The following is a 21,691-nucleotide window of genomic DNA, read 5'->3' on the forward strand; positions in this document are numbered from 1 at the left end:
TTCCTGAAAGGATAGAATTAACCTAAACTTAACTACTTAAAACTAGATAACAAACTGGATAACAATACTTAAATAACAGGCACACTGAGACAATATCACAGCAGGGTATCACAGAGAAATAATGTCCTCAGGTAGGAAAACCTTAGTAGCCCGCCATGGCACCGGTGTAAGGACCTGGCCCAAGAATCATGGGAGAGGCGGACATTGGAGCTGGAGCTCGTGAACCTCGTCAGTTGACACAGCCGTGTTTAGCCAGACATTTGGGGCAGAACAAAACCCAAAACAAAACCCGGGGAAGTGGAAACTTTCATACAAGTCTGTGACAAAGCTTGTGCTGTTGGTCACGGACACCCATGGGAGAGCTTCATCATCTCCTGGAGAGGTCCAGTGAGTACTCTGTGACGGCTATTGTGTCCCCCAACGGCACTTTGAACTACATTGCGGACAACGCTTTATTGTACCAAGAAACTTACGATGAAGTTATAGTCATGGCTGGGACTAACGACATCAATGACCAAGGTTATGTAAATAATGACTTTTTTGATGCACTAGGCAAGTTGATTAAACTGTCTAAATTGAACAATGTTAGTATTATCAACTTGCCTAGGAGGAGAGATGCTGTTTCGCCTGCCGTGCATCGTGCACGTGCAAGCCTGAATGCCACTTTAAAAAATATTAAGTCTGCAAATTTTTATTGACATTTCAAATTTCAAGAGAGACTTTTTCACTTCTCATGGCTTGCACATGAATATGCACGGCAAGCATGAACTTGCTGCTGTCATTTTGAATGCAATTGGTCTAAAATCTGAGAAGAAAATTATATTTACCTTCCACGAACAATTACGGCGCATTAGACGCCCAAAAAACTAAATTTTCTTGGTAGAGTGTTTACATTTACTCGTGGATTTAGTGATTGATTTTAATTTTCCACGGTTTTAAATTCCAATTACTTTTTCAATATCATTGTAATTAATTTAATTTAATATGATGCAACGCGTAGAGTTGCCCGATTGTAGGGTCCTGCTACGTAGATTGTCGACAGTAGAAATTGGCAACTACTTGGCCGTTCGTGACGTACGAATTGCCGTTAACGAGCGGCCAAATAATGAGGCCGAAATTAATATTATTCTGCCCCGTGGAAATAATGTAAATATCAATGACATTGTGAATCCACGAGTAAACCCGCCACGTCGCGTCCTTCCTCCGAGGAGGCGACATGCTGACGTACCCCACCGGGTTACGTATAGGACTGCCCTGTTGTATGGAGCCGAATCGGTGGAAAATGTTCCGATCAGTTCATTGGGACGTTTTAAGGTACGTTGTCGTATGTGTGACGCCAAATATTTTGCTGAAGAAGCCTGTAATCGGCAAGGACTGTACATGCAATGTTGCAATTTGGGTAAGGTTGAAATTCCTGCACTTGGCCCGTGTCCAGAAGAACTACGTGGTTTTCTGACCGGAGAAGACGCGGCGGACGTTGAGTTTCGCAGAAACATTAGAACGGTGAATTCAAATTTTTTAATGGCGTCATTCAAAGCACAATCGCCTGTTAACAGAAATGTCGGCCAGGGTCATTGGTGTTTCTGCATCTCGGGCCAAGTGTATCATTACACGGAACCGGTTCCGGTTCGGATGGCTCCTTTACACAAGCTGATTCAGCTCTATTTCATAGACACTGAGGAGGCTTGCCAAGAAAGAAACGCCCTTATTGAAGATCGCGTAAGGGAAGCCACGATCCGAACAATTGAGACCAAATGATGTAAAAGCATTTCAAATATTGTTTTATATTTCAGTTTGGTGCCGTTTCTGCCAGAAAAGTGATTTCTACAGTGAAGTTAGTAATTTTGTATTATTGTAAATAATTTTATTTTAATATTTGACATGTACAGCATTATATCATGGTTCTTATGACTTCATTCTAGCAAATTTCAAGCGTCTTATATTTTTGTACTGAACAGATGAAAAGTATTCAATTAGTATACATGTAATTCAATTCAATTCAATTCTTTTTATTGCATAAGGTACAAAGAAGTACATCGCAATCGTCAATATAGTCTAAATCTAAACTTAAATATAAAAGTGCTATCAACAAAATTACATTGAATAGTAGTCTAAAGAAAGAAATAAGCACACAAAAACAATTATTTAAATTAAAAGTTAAAAGCCACTGTCGTAGAGGAATTCATTTACACTATAAAATTCCTTTACTATTAAGTATCTTCTCAGGTTTCTTTTAAAAATTATCAGTTCACAAACCTCCTTCAAATTTTGAGAGAGACCATTATAAAAAATTACACCCGCGTGCATCACTCTAATCTCGTGCAAGGACAATCGATGTGAGGGAGTACGAAGCAAAGTGCCGTGCCTCGTCGGGTAGGCATGAGTGCTTCCCACTGACGGAATCTGACACAGATGCTTCCTCATATACATGACAACTCTAAAAATGTAAAGGGATGTCATTGTTAGAATGTTGAGATTCCTAAATAAACCACGGCATGAATGAAGATTTGGGACCCTGCATATGATCCGTACAGCTCTCTTTTGGACCAAAAATGCATGTTCTGCAGGAGAGGCTCCACCCCAGACCTCAATCCCATACGCCAACAACGAAGCGAAACACCCGTGGTAAGCAGTCACTAACCCATCTCTGTCCATAAAAGTACTCAGAGTTCGTAATGCAAAACACACTTGACTCAGTTTACCACACAACCCAGATACATGAGTAGACCACTGCAATCTACTATCGATGGTTACACCCAGGAAACACGTAGATTTAGATGGTTCTAATGAAGTTTCATTTATATTAATCAATAAATCAGAGTGTTGCTTATTTTTGGTTAGAAACTGAATAAATGTGGTTTTCTTAGCATTTAACATTAGGTTATTTTTCGAGAGCTAACTGTCAATATTTACGAGGGAAGAAGATGCTCGTTGGTCCACATCACAATCCGAGCCACCGAGAAGAACCGTAGCATCATCCGCGTAGAGTACCAAATTTGCGTCCCCCCTACACACATGAATATCGTTAATGTAGAGGATAAAAAGTAATGGGCCTAGAATGGAACCCTGCGGCACCCCATACTTGTTCTCAATCAAACTTGATTTCGAAAACCCAACTTGAACGAACTGCTGCCTGTGAGTCAAATACGATTGTAGCCATGAAAGAGCTACGCCTCTAACTCCATAACCTTCCAGCTTAGAACACAACATGCTATGGTCTACACGATCGAACGCCTTTGAAAGGTCGCAAAAGATTCCTAAGGCTGCCTGGCGTTTTTCTAGGTGGTCAATAATTTGGTCAACAAGAGAAATCACTGCGTCAGCTGTTGAATGATTCTGTCTAAATCCAAGCTGATTTGGGACCAGTATATTGTGGCGCTGTAAAAAGGCAGTCAAACGAGAACAAACGAGTCTCTCCAGCACCTTAGATAAAGTAGGCAAGAGAGACACCGGTCTGTAGTTGTCCGCACATTCCCGATCACCTTTCTTAAAAACTGGCACAACTTTAGCTATTTTGAAACAATTAGGGAAAACACCACCTGCAATTGATTCATTGAACAGAATACACATTTGATTTAGAAAACAACCGTAACATTGCTTCAACAACCAAGCGAACATTTCATCAACACCCGAAGACTTTTTGGTTTTCATTGATATGATTCTTTTTTCTATCTCATCCGGTGTGATTGGCGTAATAAAGAAAGATTGAGGGGTTACTCTTCCACGTGAACATGCTTCACTATCCAAACGCAAGCCATCAATTGGTTGCACACCACAGAAGACTGAATTAAAAATGCTAGCAACTTCCCCAGGTGAATCAACCACAACTCCTCCATTCAACAAAGCAATATTTTCATGCGGTTTCGTGTCTCTAGTTTCACGTTTGATAATTTCTCAAACTGTCTTTTGTTTGTTATTGCTATCGGAAATTGCTCTAGATGTTAGTAAACGTTTACGGCAGTTTACAAGATTCCTCAGAATAATACGACGCCGATTGAGCAGGCATTTCAAATCCGGATCACCAAAATCCCTAACTAAAATTGATAGATCTCTGTTTTTGGACGCCATCTCCTTAATTTTGTAATCAAACTCAAAAGTTGCATTGTATTTTTGTTTAGGCCTCGACTCTTTAAACGGGAAGGAGACTGAAAAAGCTTTATTAATTAAATTCACGAATGCTTCAAACTTTGAATTCATATCCTTTAATGTTGATAAAATGGACCAATCCGTTGTAGCCAGTATGGACTTAAAATTTTGAATCTGGTTCTTGGAGAACACTCGTTTTAAAATAGAGACCCTTTCTACCCTCAGACACTTAGTGAGATAAATAATTTGAGAATGATGATCGGACAATCCATTAAATGTCACCTCACATCGGATGTTACTTTGAACATCTGTAAAAACATTATCCAGAAGAGATGCACCGGTTGCAGTTAATCTTGTTAGTTGATTTAAAATTTCCCTCATGTTAAAGGAGAAAAATACTTGTCGTAATAATGTTACATGAGAATTGTTACTTGCTAAAAAGTTCAAGTTAAAGTCCCCACATATTATAGTTCGTTGATTTCGCCTTAATAGGCCAGTCAACAGCTGTTCCATTTTAAGCAAAAAATCGTTTTTGTTCTTATAGGGTGGACGATAGACACAAACCAAATTAATTACTGAAGTATATATAATTATAATGAATTGGTATAGAGTATTGTTTGATATTAAAAAGTCGGAAAAGGAAGTAATTTGTTTGTTGCAAAGTTATAATTTTTCTAGAGAAACAGTTGCTATAAGGATTGTTGACAGAAATGTCGGCCAGGGTCATTGGTGTTTCTGCATCTCGGGCCAAGTGTGTCATTACACGGAACCGGTTCCGGTTCGGATGGCTCCTTTACACAAGCTGAATCAGCTCTATTTCATAGACACTGAGGAGGCTTGCCAAGAAAGAAACGCCCTTATTGGAGATCGCGTAAGGGAAGCCACGATCCGAACAATTGAGACCAAATGATGTAAAAGCATTTCATATGCTGTTTTCTATTTCAGTTTGGTGCCGTTCCGGCCAGAAAAGTGATTTCTACAGTGAAGTTAGTAATTTTTCATTATTGTAAATAATTTTATTTTAATATTTGAAATGTACAGCATTATATCATGATTCTTATGTCTTAATTCAAGCAAATTTCAAGCGTCTTATATTTTTGTACTGTACAGATGAAAAGTATTCAATTAGTATACATGTAAAATATAATTAAAATGAATTGGTATTGAGTATTGTTTGATATTAAAAAAATCGGAAAAGGAAGTAATTTGTTTGTTGCAAAGTTTTCATTTGTCTAGAGAAACAGATACTATCAGGATTGTTGACTTGAAATGTATTACGTTACAAATGATGTAAAAGCATTTCATATATTGTTTTCTATTTCACATTGTTGCCTTTCCGGCCAGGAACGTGTGTGTTTACTACAGTGAAGTTAGTAATCTTTCATTATTGTAAATAAATTTATTTCAATATTTGGCATGTACAGCATTATATCATGATTCTTATGTCTTTATTCTAGAAAATTTCAATCGTCTTTTACTTTTTTGTACTACACAGATGAAAAGTATTCAATCAGTATACATGTAATATATAATTAAAATGAATCGCTATTGAGTGTTGTTTGATATAAAAAAAATCGGCAAAGAAAGTAATTTCTTTGTTGCAAAGATTTCATTTTTCGGGAGAAACATTTCCTATCAGGATTGTTGACTTGAAATATCCTACGTTACAAATGGTGTAAAAGCATTTCATATATTGTTTTTTATTTCAGTTTCTTGCGCTTCTGGCCAAAGCAATTGGTATTTCCACCTTGAAATAAGTATTTTTTCATTATTGTAAATAAATTTAATTTAATATTTGACATGTACAGCATTATATCATGATTCTTATGTCTTTATTGTAGCAAATTTCAAACGTATTTTACGTTTTTGTACTACACACATGAAAAGTATTCAATTAGTAGATAAGATAAATAATTAAAATGAATTGCTATTGAGTATTGTTTGATATTAAAAAAATTGTGAAAAAAAGTAATTTGTTTGTTGTAAACCTTTCATTTTTCTGGAGAAACAGTTGCTATAAGGATTGTTGACTTGAAATGTATTACGTTGCAAATGCGGTAAAAGCAATTCATATATTGTTTTCTATTTCAGTTTGGTGCCGTTGGGGACACCAACTATTTTATACCGTCAAGTAAGTAATTTTTCATTAGAAATTATAACTTATTTAAACTTGGAACCAAATTTCGTATACATTGTAAACAGCGTTTTGATACTACAAGTTTCAATTAATAATGTATTTATACAACGTTAAATGAATAATAATAATAATTTACGTGGGGAATTCCTTTATAATATGGTTAAATATAAATGTAACGTTCCATTTATATAATTTAACATACTAATTGAATTTATTTGTTCTATTTAATGAATTTAAAAATACTTTACTAGCAATAATATTGTGTTGACAACAATGAAAATTTTTTTTTTTAGAACTGAAAAACCAAAATTTCTTTTTGTTTTCAGCCTTACGTTGTTTTGGATCACCATTTTATAGTGTGTTTTACATTATCACTGAAATTAAACATATTTAATTTTCATGTTAAATGTAGAACACTATATACATTTGAATTTTTATATACTACTAGCTGACCCGACAGACTTCGTCCTGTCAAAAAGATTTGTAATGTGGCAGTTTTTTTGCCTACGTATTTAAAAAAATTCTCCTGAACAGAACCGTCACCCTGGTGATAGGGCGTTGTGAATAAAAAATAATTAAATAAAACATATATAAGGATTTAAAAGTAAGTAATCGCTTTATTGTGTGAATCATAATTATTATTATTATCATTGTAGTGCTTTGTGGTATACGATGTTTTTTGTTTGATTACCTGGCGCATAGATAGACAAATCTGATGGTTTTTCCAACACGGGAACAGGCAACATACAATTGACCATGTGAGAAACATGGGTTTTCTAGATTAATACTACAAACACTTAATGATTGCCCCTGGGACTTGTTTATAGTCATAGCAAAAGCAAGCCGCACTGGAAACTGTAGTCGTTTAAACTCAAATGGCACATCAGTCGGAATCATTGGGATGCGCGGTATGAGAACATCCTCTCCTTTATACTTTCCTTTGAGTATAGTTGCTTCTATCACATTGTTTAGTAATTTTTTTATCGCTAACCGTGTACCGTTACAAAGACGCGGTTGGTTGATATTTCGCAACATTATAACCACCGATCCAACCTTTAATTGAAGATTGTGAGGTGGCAATCCTGGCAAATCCAGCGAGTTTAAAAATTCCGGTGGATAGTTTGACTACATCATCTTGATTAGTAGCCGAATCAACTGATTTATATATCCTCAATTCGCCTGTAATTTGTTCTTGAATTTTGAAATTTAATTCATTTCCATCTATGTTTTTTGCAGCCAGTATAGCTCGTTCGCTCAACCAATCATGGTTTCTGTAATTTTGAGAAACATCTGGAAACACCTTCTGAATAAGTTCATCTTTTGATCGAGTTAACTGACAAAAACTTTGAGGAAAGTTAATGCAGCCAGTCAACATGTCTATAGGAAATTTGCCATTACCAATGTCAATGAGTTGTTTAGAGAATATGTTTCCAGATTGGTCATTTTGCAACTCGACACGCATATTCTTGCTTAATTGAAGTACTTTGACATGTTTCCACAAATTGGAGGACTTTAGACATGCATTGAGTTCATCAGCTGGCGTTGATCGTGGAATCACTGGCAATGTTTGACGAAAATCTCCTGCTAATAAAATCATTGCACCACCAAATCGGTTATTATTGCTCCGTAGATCTTCCATCGTGCATTCATCCCAAACAATCAATTTACATTGCTGCAAAAACCTTTGCCATTGCAGAGTTCTTCGAAACGTTGCAGGTTGGAGTTTCATTGCTTTGCATATTTAATGGCAATTTTAGTGCTGAATGGGCTGTTCGACCACCTTCAAGCAAAGTTACTGCGATTCCCGACGAAGCGAGTGCAAGTGCAATTTTATTTTGTGAGCGAATTGTTGCTAATATTAATGAAATCAAAAAAGTTTTTCCTGTACCACCAGGTGCATCTAAGAAGTAAATCCCTCCAGTTTCATCATTTGTTACTTTCATAAGAGTTTCAAATACATACTTCTGTTGTTCATTTAACAGTGGAAGATTTGTTTGAATTAATTCTTTCAAAGCGTTGAAATCATACAGTTTTTCTCGATGCAACTCTTGGTTAAAAGCGTCATGCATTGGACGATTAGGCGCGGTCAGGCCTAATTGAATTAATAGTTTGTTTGACATTATCAAGCACATGTCCTCAATTGAAATCAATGCTTCATTGTAAATTTCTTCACTGATTTGTATATTTGGATTTCCCATTCTATTCCGTATTTGATTCAAAATATCATCACACATATAATCTTTGTACTTGATCCACAAATCAATTGGGTTTGATGGGAAGCATGTAGATATGATTATAGAAAACAATGTTCGTATTTGATGAGCGTGTGATGATATTACAGCATCATTGAGAGTTTGATCCCAATGAGCGTCATTTTCAAGCAATTGCAAACGTTGACAGGCTTCTCTGTAGGATCCACACAATTCACCATCAACAGTTCGTAACTGTTGGAATGATGTTGGGCCACGTACATTGACTAATAGCAGTCGTAAATAAAAACATTCATCATTGCTTGGATGTACTGAATAAATCCGGCCAATCGCATCGGTGGAATATACATCTGTATATCCTGGAACTGGTTTTCCTTGTTTCCGTCGTATAAATCTCCTTGAGGATTGATTCCAGGTATAATATTTTGGCATTTTTTGGCATGGTTAATGTAGTAGATGGTGGCTGAGCAGCTCTTTGTACTGCGTTCTGTGCTGTAAAATACACTCTTTGTCCATTTTCTAAATGCACAGCTAAGTGAACAACAGAAGGGTGTCTCTCATGAATAGGAAAAGAAAATATTCGCCAAACTGCTTCATTACTACTGACATAGCGGCCCATTTGGTATTGGGTAACTTCATCATTGGAATTCTCTGCACCAATTCCAATCACAGCCATATCACTCCCTTTGGTTACATATTTGCAAATGTATTTAATAGATTTCACTGAATGGCAAGATTCAACGTTGATGTGTGCTTTGAATGTCTTTGATAAAATGGGTGAATATGGAACAATCCAACGATTATCTATTTCAATATCTTGTTGATTTAATTTGACAATTGTTGATTTTCCATTGTCTGCTGTCGATCTGCGACGATACAATGGATAACCGTCATTACCAGTAATTGTTTCCGATATTAATGTCCGTGGATATCGTTTTGAACATTTACCATCCATCATACACGGTGAATTTTGATTAAGAGTTCCACAGGGACCATGTATCATGTTTTTGATAACTACCTCATGCAATCCAGGATCTACTTGTACATTAGGGATTTCAGCTGATATCACTGCATCAACTTCATTTGGCCTTATCTTTTCAACCAACCAAATCAAAATGTGTGCATGTGGCAATCCTCGTTTCTGCCACTCCACAGAATACATCCAGCAGCGTGTCTCACCAAACACATTATGTTTTACGATGAAATCCATTAAAGATTTCAATTTTTGTCTAAAGACTCTGGCTGTAATATCATGACGATCAATGGGTGATTGCCCAGGGAATAACTCCTGCTTGATTTCTATCCATTGCGGATTGCATGTAAATGTGATGAACAAATCTGCTGTACCATAATGACGAACATACGACATGGCATCTTGAGCATATTCGTGCATATGCCGAGGGCTTCCGATGTATGTTGCTGGAAGAATAGTCATCCGACCGACATTCTGTGCATTTCCATCAGTATTAATCGCATCTCGAAGGTGAATATACTCTTCAGATCGGAGTTTGGTTTGATTCAACCTGATGAATGTTAATCTCTCCGTTTCAATTTTAACATACATGTCAACAACATATTTGTGATATAATCGCCGACATTTCAATATGTGATTTTCTTCATTTTCCCGAATCATTAGACGGTATGAATAATAGTTCATTGAACTGACTTTTTTGTTGGTTTCAGAACCTGTAAATATATTTTGTTTTAATAACATTCTAATATAAAATTAAAATATACATAATATAATGACTGAGATATTATCGCCATAGCTAAACTAATATTTTAGTTACCTGTAATGGGATTTATCATTTTTATTGAGAAATCGTAGCCATCTTCACCTTGCCAAAATATAATGGGATATTGCAGTGCATCATATGAGCGGTGTGTTTCCTTTATACGTTGTAATTGATCATTCCGCCCGACGACGTAAAACAATATCACGGGATTCCAAGTTTTCTCCAACTACAACGATAGCAACTTCATCAATAGTTGGTGCATTAAAACGTCTTGTATGTTGACCTGCAGGTGTTTTATCAGCTCTGATTACAATTTTGTGATTATCGGATGGCATCAGATCCAGGGCAGTTTTAAACAATATAATCAATTGATTGTGTTGATGAAATAAAGTTTGTAATTGTTCTACAATAGACCTCTTTACTAAATTGTTATGTGCACAACGCAGATCAATTTCTTGTGGTGAATTGCCCATAAAATAAATTTGCAGGAATTTGTTGTCGCTATCTGACACTGGTAACAGTGAACCTGCTCTGTGATATATTTGCCCTTGTATCTGTAAATAAAAAAAAAATATTATGGTGTGGTATAAATTAATGGATTGTCAGTGATCAAACTTAAATAATATTTGATCTTAAAAAGTATATATTTAGTTTTAACTAATATCTATCAAATATAAAATATAATAAAAGTGTCACTGAAACTGAATCATCATATAATATGATGACTAAGTGATATATAAGTGATTAAGAAATTAAAGATTAGTGACACATCTTAACTTTGGTGACAGAAAATTTTGTTCGCTAAAATAATTATGAGTAACTGCTATAATACATATCTTGAAAGTTGGCATAACATTTTCCCGAACTACATTTGTTGTCCCAAATGAAGTCATTTGAAAGCAATTGTTATATTGTTGGATATGTGTCAAAAAGTGTATAGAATCTGTTTCTATTCCTGAAACCAATGAGTACAATGGTTCTGGTGGTGGATCCAATGGTATCAATTTTACTTTTACCATTTGCGCAACACAATACATTGGCTTCGTTTTTGTATTTTAATGCCTTACAGTGTGAGCAAACCGAGTTCATAGAACCAATAACAACACATTGGTAGTTACTGTAGTCAATTGACACATCGTAACTGAAAGCAGCTCGATTCAAACTTGCGCAATTATTAGTTGAATGTCGCGCTCGCGCTTCACGCGTTTGTAATATCCGAATTCTTTCACGTTCATTTCCGTCGTCACGTTCTTGGGCAGTACGATTAGATCGGTAATTAGCTTGGTTTGTAGCATTTCTGGTTCTTCTACCTAAATTGCTTCGTCTTATAAGAGGCATATCAAATATAAATTATTTTTTCACTAATCACGAACTAAACAAACACTAACTAAGTAAGCACTCTGCACAAAACACGATATACGAATTTGTTTCGTGTATCAGTTGACAAAAGCAAACTCAATAGATTAGGTCACAGATATATTAATGTTTTATTTACTATCTGCATTACACGATCACGCACTGTTTATTTATTATTGGTAACATTTAAATGTAAGCAGATGTTTCAGAAAGTTTGTTGAACTATAGCTGTCAACAGCTGTTTAGTGCCAGTTTAATTTTAATTATGAAACGTACAAACTACAATTTTTCCTGAATTCCAAAATATTCCAGATATATTTTCTTAACTTTTTCTTCATAAAAACCTTCCTCGGATTTCAATGAACATTTTACAAAAAGAATTAACCGAATTGGTCCAGCCGTTTTTGAGATTAGCGCTTACCAACACATTTGGTGATTCATTTTTATTTATAAGATACTGTAACGTGTTGAATTTCAAACATCGTGCTAATTGTATCAAATACATTGTTTCATGTGATAATGCTGCACTTTTTGTTAAACTTTGACAATTTCATTTACAGCAACGTCATTGTCACCACTGGCCTTTCCAGTGAGTGTTCTCTCTCTTTTGGTTACGAGTTCCACTTCCCAACGTAAGTTGAAATAAAAGTATTTCTTTGTAATAATAATGAATTCAAGTGTGTTACCTATATTTACGAAATGATTTCAGACAACTAATATTTTTTATTATGGAAGGATGAATGTACGTATACTTAAAACAATTCTGTTATTTAGATGGGGAAGTGGAAACCTTCGTGCTAGGTTGTCACAAAGCGTGTGCTGTTGGTCACGGACAGCCATGGGAGGCAGCTCCATCATCTCCTGGAGAGGTCCAGTGACTATTCAGTGACTGCAATTGTGTCCCCCAACGGCATTATGAGTTACATTTTGGACAACGCGCTGCTTTACCAAGAGAAGTACGATGAAGTTGTAGTCATGGCTGGGACCAACGACATGAATGACAAAGGGTATGTGAATAGTGACTTTTTTGATGCACTAGGCAAGTTGATTAAACTGTATAAATTGAACAATGATAGTATTATCAACTTGCCAGGGAGGAGAGATGCTTTTTCGCCTGCCGTGCATCGTGCACGTGCAAGCCTGAATGCCACTTTAAAAAATATTGAGTCTGCTAATTTTTTTGACTTTTCCAATTCCAAGAGAGACTTTTTCACATCTCATGGCTTGCACATGAATATGCACGGCAAGCATGAACTTGCTGCTGTCATTTTGAATGCAATTGGTCTGAAATCTGAGAAGAAAAATATATTTACGTTCCACGCACAAGTACGGCGCATTAGACGCCCAAAAAACTAAATTCTGTTGGTAGAGTGTTGTCATTTACTTGTGGATTTAGTGATTGATTTTCATTTTCTACGAGTTTAAATTCCAATTACTTTTTCAATATCATTGTAATGAATTTAATTTAATATGATGCCTTAAAATCGACGCATAGAGTTGCCCGATTGTAGGGTCCTGTTACGTAGATTGTCGACAGAAGAAATTGGCAACTATTTAGCCGTTCGTGACGTACGAATTGCCGTTAACGAGCGGCCAAATAATGAGGCCGAAATTAATATTGCTGCCCCGTGGAAATAATGTAAATATCAATGACATTGTGAATCCACGAGTAAACCCACCACGTCGCGTCCTTCCTCCGAGGAGGCGACATGCTGACGTACCCCGCCGGGTTACGTATAGGACTGCCCTGTTGTATGGAGCCGAATCGGTGGAAACTGTTCCGATCAGTTCATTAGGACGTTCTCAGGTAAGTTGTCTTATGTGTGACGCCAAATATTTTGCTGATAAGCCTGTAATTGGTAAGGACTGTACATGCAATGTTGCAATTTGGGTAAGGTTGAAATTCCTGCACTTGGCCCGTGCCCAGAAGAACTACATGGTTTTCTGACCGGAGAAGACGCGGCGGACGTTGAGTTTCGCAGAAACATCAGAACGGTAAATTCAAATTTCGCAATGGCGTCGTTCAAATCACAATCGCACCCTGACAGGAATGTCGGCCAGGGTCATTGGTATTTCTGCTGCTGTCATTTTGAATGCAATTGGTCTGAAATCTGAGAAGAAAATTATATTTACGTTCCACGAACAAGTACGGCGCATTAGACGCCCAAAAAACTAAATTCTGTTGGTAGAGTGTTGTCATTTACTCGTGGATTTAGTGATTGATTTTCGTTTTCCACGGTTTTAAATTCCAATTACTTTTACAATATCATTGCAATTAATTTAATTTAATATGATGCCTCAAAATCGACGCGTAGAGTTGCCCGATTGTAGGGTCCTGCTACGTAGATTGTCGACAGAAGAAATTGGCAACTATTTGGCCGTTCGTGACGTACGAATTGCCGTTAACGAGCGGCCAAATAATGAGGCCGAAATTAATATTGTTCTGCCCCGTGGAAATAATTTAACCTTTCCAGCGTTATTGACGCGGATACGCGGAGGGCCACTACAAGCTCAAAACGTTATTGCCGTGGGTCCGCGTTTTTGCATTCTTTATTTTCTTACTGCTATGTTAGTTGAATATTTTGCTGCTAGATGGTTCTAGTAGTCATGCGACATACAAACAGGTTGCCCTGCCTCGAATTCTGTTACAATGGGAGTGGCAGTTGCTTCTAATTGGCCAAACACTGTCTAGCGGGAGTGGCCCCGCGCCTTTCACAAAGTCATTGACGGGGGCTCCCGTCAAGGCATCTAGCCAGTTGTTAGTGAGAAGCGTCCGGTACACGCATATGTATTTCGGTTATCGCTAATTTTCTGTTGTGTCTTGTTCTTTTTAAAGTAAATTATTCATATTAAATACAGCAGTTTCCAGTATTTATTTAGTGTTTTTTACCATTATTCGTGTGAATGGCGAATCCAGACGATTCGGAATTTGAAGATTTGGTAATTCTGAGCAATTACTTGGTCAACCCCAAACTTTTTAATATTTTACTACGGTCAAAAGGATGTTATCACAAAGCAAGAAACATAATTCAAGCCCTGCAAGGCTGTCCTACAGGTTGCCGAGCGATAAGAAGGTTCAAAGTCCACGCGATATAACAGTGGCTTGCGGGAGACGCGCGGAATGTCAGTTGTGACAGCCCGCCACCAAATAAACACTCTTTGTCTACTTTTGTATTTTTCTAATTTTATTGGATTGTAATATAGTATACGTTATCTATAAAACTGTGTTTCATTCCCATACTTACTGAATAAATTATAAAAATATTAGTGACAACTACACTGCTATTCTACGATATTCTCAAAAGTTAAAAATTATCCTAGGTAATCTAAAAAAGGCTAAACAAATTTTATTTACCGTTAAATAACTCTATTTTGACATACAGAAACGAAAATAAATTTAACTTTACACATTGGAAATTTAAAAAAAATTGTAACTTTATCAAAGATCAGGTCTAATTTTTCATGACGCTTAAAGGGTTAAATATCAATGACATTGTGAATCCACGAGTAAACCCGCCACGTCACGTCCTTCCTCCGAGGAGGCGACATGCTGACGTACCCCACCGGGTTACGTATAGGACTGCCCTGTTGTATGGAGCCGAATCGGTGGAAACTGTTCCGATTAGTTCATTAGGACGTTTTCAGGTAAGTTGTCTTATGTGTGACGCGAAATATTTTGCTGATAAGCCTGTAATCGCAATGTTGCAATTTGGGTAAGGTTGAAATTCCTGCACTTGGCCCGTGTCCAGAAGAACTACGTGGTTTTCTGACCGGAGAAGACGCGGCGGACGTTGAGTTTCGCAGAAACATCAGAACGGTAAATTCAAATTTCGCAATGGCGTCGTTTAAATCACAATCGCACCCTGACAGGAATGTCGACCAGGGTCTTTGGTGTTTCTGCATCTCGGGCCAAGTGTATCATTACACGGAACCGGTTCCGGTTCGGATGGCTCCTTTACACAAGCTGAATCAGCTCTATTTCATAGACACCGAGGAGGCTTGCCAAGAAAGAAACGCCCTTATTGGAGATCGCGTAAGGGAAGCCACGATCCGAACAATTAAGACCATGTTGAGACGTGTCAATCAACTCTGCAGAGCCTATCGGTTCATCTCGGAGGTTTTGACTGACGTACCGGATTAGGTCAGAGTTCATGATGTGCACGTCATCTTCAAGGAACGCATTGGCAACGATCTGAGACGGTACAATTTGCCTGCCTGCAGAAGTGACATTGCTGCAGTTTACACAGGTGAAGAGCCGCCCAGAGATGTAGATTTGGTTGTCTACCCGCAGGGGAGTGACCGCAGAAATCAGATCAAGAATCTGAACAGCCTTGCCTATCCAATGGTGTACTCTCTCCTATTTCCCAACGGGGAATACGGATACAGAACGGGTGTACCACACAGACAGACAAACAGAACAGTGACTTTGAGACAATTTTACTCGTGGCGATTGGCCGTCAGAAATGGCTTCTCCATCCTGCACAACGGAGGAAAGTTGTTTCAACAGTACATTGTTGACGCATGGTGTAAAGTCGAGGCAAATCAACTTTGGTTCATTCGGCAGAACCAGCGATCACTGAGAGTGGAAAATTATCGTGGTCTTCGTAGGTACCTGGAAGAAAGAGCGCGTGCGTTGGGAGCTCGGGTTGGAAAATTGGTAGTGCTCCCAGCCATGACTGTAGGATCGCCGCGTTATATGCAGGCCAGGTACCGCGAGGCCATGGCGATTGTGGCACGTTACGGGAAACCAGATCTCTTCATTACTTTCACAACAAATCCTAATTGGCCCGAAATTCAAGAGAATCTGGAACATCACCAACGCTTTGAACACCGACCGGACTTGGTCTGTCGCGTGTTCAAATCAAAATTCACAAAATTCCTCGACGACTTGAGCAAAGGACAGGTGCTAAGTGTTACACAAACGTACACCTACGTAATCGAATTTCAAAAAAGGGGGCTTCCACATGCCCACGTTTTGATCACAATGAGACCTGAAGGCAAAATTACGATCGACAATGTAGATGACATTGTCTGTGCCGAGTTCCCCAACCGTGACATGGACCCAACACTGTACGACATCATAGTTGAACACTATGTTCACAGACCCTGTGGAGCCAACAATCCCGTCGCCCCCTGTATGCGAGACGGTAAGTGCTCCAAAGGCTATCCGATGTCGTTCAATGATGAGACCATAATTGATCACGTCAGGAGACCTGTTTATCGCAGGCGACGTGACGGCCGAACAGCAGTCGTCGAGGAAAACGGTAATCGACAACCGAAGAATTGTGCCATACAACCGGTACTTTGCAAAAAAATACATGTGCCACATCAATTTCGAAGTCTGCGCCACACACTCTCGAGCATGAAGTACCTCTACAAGTATGTACACAAGGGCGCAGACTGTATCACAATTCAAGCCAGTGACACTGGCGAACAAACACTTGACTGGGACGAAATTCAAAATTATTTGGACTGTCGTTACGTCAGTTCAACGGAAGCCGCGTACCGACTTATGACATTTCCTCTCGCAGACAGATCACATTCGGTAATGACTTTGCCGGTTCATTTGGAAAAATGAACAAGCCATTCTGTTTGATGACGACCTCCCTGATGATGACGTTGCAGCTGCAGTTGATAAGCCAACCAAATTGATGGCGTGGTTCATATTGAACAACACAGACGTGGAAGCCCGGAAATTTACATATGTTGAGATTCCTGAACACTACACGTGGAACAACAGAGAGGCAGTGTGGGAAAAAAGAAGGCAAATCTCAAAGATGATTGGTCAATTGATGGAAGTGACTCCTACTGACGTGGAATTGTATCATCTCAGAATGTTGTTGCACCACGTGAGAGATGCATTGTCTTTTCAAAGTATAAGAGATGTCCACGGAACAAGTGTTTCCAACATACTTTGAGGCTTGCAAAGAAATGGGGCTGACAGAAGACGCAAATGAGTACAGAAGGTCACTGAGAGAAATTTCGGAATGGTGTACTGCAGGCAGACTAAGAAAAATGTTTGCACTGATATGTTGTATTGCCACAGAGGAGCAAATCACTGAAATACCCGAACTGTGGGAAACGTTCAGAGACGCCATGATTGATGATTACTTGAGGAGGCGTTTGAACAGAGTACAGGCGATAAATGCATGCCTGAGATCTATTGCTGAACACCTGAGTAGAAACGACAAGACCTTGACTGAATTTGGTTTGCCACTGCCAGACGAGAATGTTGCCGATGAGCCAGAAGAACCGGGAGAATTGATGGAACAAGATGTACACGTAATTGATGTCAACACATTGAATGTACAACAAAGATTGGTGTATGACCAAGTAATGGAGACAGTTGAGAAGGTCGAGAGAGGCGACCACGTGCAAACGACAATGTTCTACGTTGATGGACCAGGAGGTAGTGGAAAAACTTACCTATATAATGCTCTATTGACCAACATTATTGGCATGAACAAGGATGCAATTGCAGTTGCTTGGACAGGAATGGCTTCCACCCTGCTGGAAAACTGCACCACCGTACACAAGGCGTTTAAATTGCCCTTGAATTTGACAGACAGTACGGTGGCAGGGTGGCCAGTGCATCACTCAAAGTCTCGACGAATAATGAACTCTTCGCTGATTGTTTGGGACGAGGCACCAATGTCACCGAAACTGGCTTTATACGCAATTGACAAATTCTTGAGAGACCTGATGCGGGAGCCAAACAAACCAATGGGTGGAAAGATTGTACTGTTGGGCGGTGACTTTCGACAGGTTCTACCCTTCATTCGACGTGGTCACCGCACCCAAGTGGTACAATCCAGTATCAAGTACAGCTACCTCTGGAATTATATGAAAAAATTCGAATTAAGAATCAACATGCGACTCGAACAGGATCAAGTGCAATTTGGACAATGGCTCAGTACTCTGGGAAACGGTACACTGCGAATTCTTGAGCCCCGCCCCATGATAAATGGCGTCGACGATCTAATTGAAGTACCGTCAGAGTGTGTGGTGGAAACAAAACACGAGCTAATTGACGCTGTGTTTGGTGAACAGCTAGACCAAGATACGTCCATGACAGCAATACTCTGTCCAACAAATGTGTCCGCTAACGAGATAAACGCTCATATATTGAGAAAAATTACAGTAGAACAGAGAGAATATCTGAGCTGTGACAGCTACACACTTGATCCCAATGACAATTTCGACCCACCAATTGAACTTTTGAATTCAATTGAAGCTCCTGGTCTACCACCGCACAGACTGACATTGAAAAAGGGAGCCGTGGTAATGCTTTTAAGGAATGTTGATTTACAAGCAGGCATGTGCAATGGAACTAGACTGAAAGTTGTACAACTCCATGACCACACAATAGACGTCGAGATTTTGAGTGGAAAGCACAGGGGTGAGCAATCACTCCTACCGCGTGTAAGATTCATCTGCGAGACGGAAATTCTACCGCGGTCCCTCACTCGGTTGCAATTCCCAGTCAAACTCGGTTATGCCATGACAATTAATAAAAGCCAAGGGCAAACTTTCAACAAAATTGGTATTTGTCTCGACACACCATGCTTCGCACACGGTCAATTGTACGTGGCGTTTTCGAGGGTTAGGAAATGGGCCGATGTATTAGTCTATGTGCGTGACGGTCCAAAACAGGGGACGTTTGGTTTCAAAGATGGGCGTACTTTTACACGCAACGTCGTGTATGCGTCCATTGTAGATCGAAACGACAACCATAGTGAAGACATGCAACATAGTGGGGAAGAAGAACATCAAAATCTAATCCCACTTCATGCACAAAACTCACCACCAACTACCGGTCCAGTCTGTCCTGTCTATGAACCCCACGACAATGTGCCTGAAGACGTTGAGATGGCGGGTGATGACAATGAACAATTGGCTCAGGAGTTCATCCAAATCATTGAAGACGAGAACACGTTCATCACTGTTGTACACAACGACAGTGAGAATGTTTCTCGTCACGATCAACCAGGCACTTCCGGCATTAGCAGGACATTTTTACGTCCTGTCGCTGATGACTCGGACAGTGACTGATTAATCAGCAAAATTATTCAAAATTAGTTTGCCAGTCATATAGGAAATTGTAATTTTTCTAAATCATGTAGCACCATTACATTTTTTAATGTCCCCCCCCCAATGTACACACACACACATTTTACATTATACACAGAAAGAGTCAAGATTCTTTATTATATTCGTATACAATGTTATACAATGCATTTTTTTCATTATTGAATGTATATACAAATTTTATACACATATTATTATCATTTTTTATATTTTTTATGCAATGTTATATATTGCACTTTTATTGACTGAATGTGTATACACCTTATGCACATATACTAGTATTTCCATTTTTTATATTTTTTATGCAATGTTATATATTGCATTTTTATTTTGTATTATTTGACATGTATACAAGTTATACATATATATATATATTTATTATTAATATTTTTTATTGTATACAGTGTTATACAATTATTAGTAACAATGTATTTTCTGTTACTGAATGTCTATACAACTTATACACATATAATATTACTTTTACCATTTTTTATATTTTTCTATGCAATGTTATATGTTGCATTTTTATTTTTTATTACTTGACGTGTACACAAGTTTATACACGTATATTTATTATTATCATTTTTTATTGTATACAGTGTTTTACAATTATTTGCCAAAATGTATTGCATGGCATATATTTCTGTGTGTATACAAAGTTATATTTTATACTGCAATCTATTATTATACAATGATATTATTATACAACTGATAATACAATTTTCAGTTGTTATATTTTTTTTATACAACGAATTATATTTATACAAAGCAATATACATTATATATATTTATTTTATATATACATGTATATTCTCAACGCGTTATTTAACAGAATCTTGATTCTTTCACACAAACTCTCCGTACAATTTCCTAAATGCCTGAAGAACACTCTATCGACATACATCAAAATTCAAAATTACCATCGAAACATAGTAAATACTGACACGTGTTGTCCTGTCACAAACAATCCAAATTAAGTAATATGAAATTTGGGTTTTTTCTTTTCGCTTCCCACTTCACTTTACTATTGGACGTCAACCACACTGTTTTCAAATCAAAATTCCAAATTGAACATTTCGGTCAATCTACGTAAATTGTTTGGGACAGTACACACGTAGCAAGTTTAGTTGAGTTCGGATGACATCAACGAGATTTAATTTAACTTTTTACTTGATTTTATTTACGTGGTAAACACAATGCATGTCAAAATTTTTTGAATGCATAAAAAGCGGAATATATTCGATGTATTCACAATTAGGCCTCTATTCCGTTTATCTCATCCAAACTCAACTAAATATTATCTCTCTTTTTTATGTATATATATATATTAGTTTTTAAGCAAAGTGTAAATAGTGATTGTCCCGGCCATGACTACGTTAAACCCAATCGAGTGTCTTTTTCCCTGACTCTACCAGTCCTATCCCATCGATCCAGTGTCATCCACAGCAATGGAAACTAGCTGCAGTGGTATGGTGGTGTTTGGTGTGTGGTGGTGGTGTTTTTTTTCGTTTAGTTTTAAGTTGGTGCATGGACGCTCTTTGTAGTGGCATGTTGCCGTTTGTATATATTTCGTCTTTTTAGTTTTAAGTGGGTGCATGGACGCTCTCTGTAGTGGCATGTTGCTATTTCTATATGTTACACTCAAACACCGAATTCGGACAATGTCCGAAATTTTTACTCACTCCGCGATGTGGACAACGTGAATTACCCACGTCGCGGATTGAGCATTTTTTTCGGACATTGGCCGAAGCGAAATACCCAGAACGCGTTGTGGGTAAGCGAAAGTACTCAAGAGACGAAATAAACACGTTCATCGGAGATTGAGCAAAACCATAATACCCATAACCCGACGTGGGTAATCTAATTTGCCCACGTCGGGTTGTGGGTATTTGTAATTTGCGCAAACGCCGAAATCCGTTTCCCACAGTCCAGACGTGCAGGTCGAGACATGCGCCCCCCCCCCACTATCGTCACTGTTAGCAACAAATAGGCCTACTGTCTATTTTCATTGACATTAGTGCACTGTCGTTATACACAAGCAGTTTTTCTTTGTTCTGTGCGTAAGTGGCGTGTGTTGA

General features: G+C 38.1%; 2 protein-coding genes across 2 annotated transcripts; both read left to right on the forward strand.

Annotated features, from left to right (window-relative positions):
• Positions 1 to 353: 353 nt before the first annotated feature.
• On the forward strand, positions 354 to 17,103 carry LOC124353255. Its single transcript, XM_046803187.1, has 3 exons — positions 354 to 524; positions 12,327 to 12,532; positions 15,672 to 17,103. The coding sequence occupies exons 1-3, from the start codon at positions 354 to 356 to the stop codon at positions 17,101 to 17,103; spliced, it is 1,809 nt and encodes a 602-aa protein (XP_046659143.1).
• Positions 17,104 to 17,408: 305 nt separating this feature from the next.
• Positions 17,409 to 19,577, forward strand: LOC124353256 (ATP-dependent DNA helicase PIF1-like). Its single transcript, XM_046803188.1, has one exon. The coding sequence runs from the start codon at positions 17,409 to 17,411 to the stop codon at positions 19,575 to 19,577; it is 2,169 nt and encodes a 722-aa protein (XP_046659144.1).
• Positions 19,578 to 21,691: the final 2,114 nt, after the last annotated feature.

The sequence above is a fragment of the Homalodisca vitripennis genome, chromosome 1 (genome assembly GCF_021130785.1).
Source record: "Homalodisca vitripennis isolate AUS2020 chromosome 1, UT_GWSS_2.1, whole genome shotgun sequence".
In the NCBI taxonomy this organism is placed as follows: domain Eukaryota; kingdom Metazoa; phylum Arthropoda; class Insecta; order Hemiptera; family Cicadellidae; genus Homalodisca; species Homalodisca vitripennis.

What these genes read in the sequence shown, in the direction of transcription:
- LOC124353255 (XM_046803187.1), top strand. Translation starts at nt 354, where the DNA reads ATGGGAGAGCTTCATCATCTCCTGGAGAGGTCCAGTGAGTACTCTGTG. An exon ending in ACATCAATGACCAAGGTTAT is followed by an intron (nt 525 to 12,326) that starts GTAAATAATGAC and finishes CCTTCGTGCTAG; the next exon opens with GTTGTCACAAAGCGTGTGCT. An exon ending in AACGACATGAATGACAAAGG is followed by an intron (nt 12,533 to 15,671) that starts GTATGTGAATAG and finishes GGATTAGGTCAG; the next exon opens with AGTTCATGATGTGCACGTCA.
- LOC124353256 (XM_046803188.1), top strand. Translation starts at nt 17,409, where the DNA reads ATGTCCACGGAACAAGTGTTTCCAACATACTTTGAGGCTTGCAAAGAA.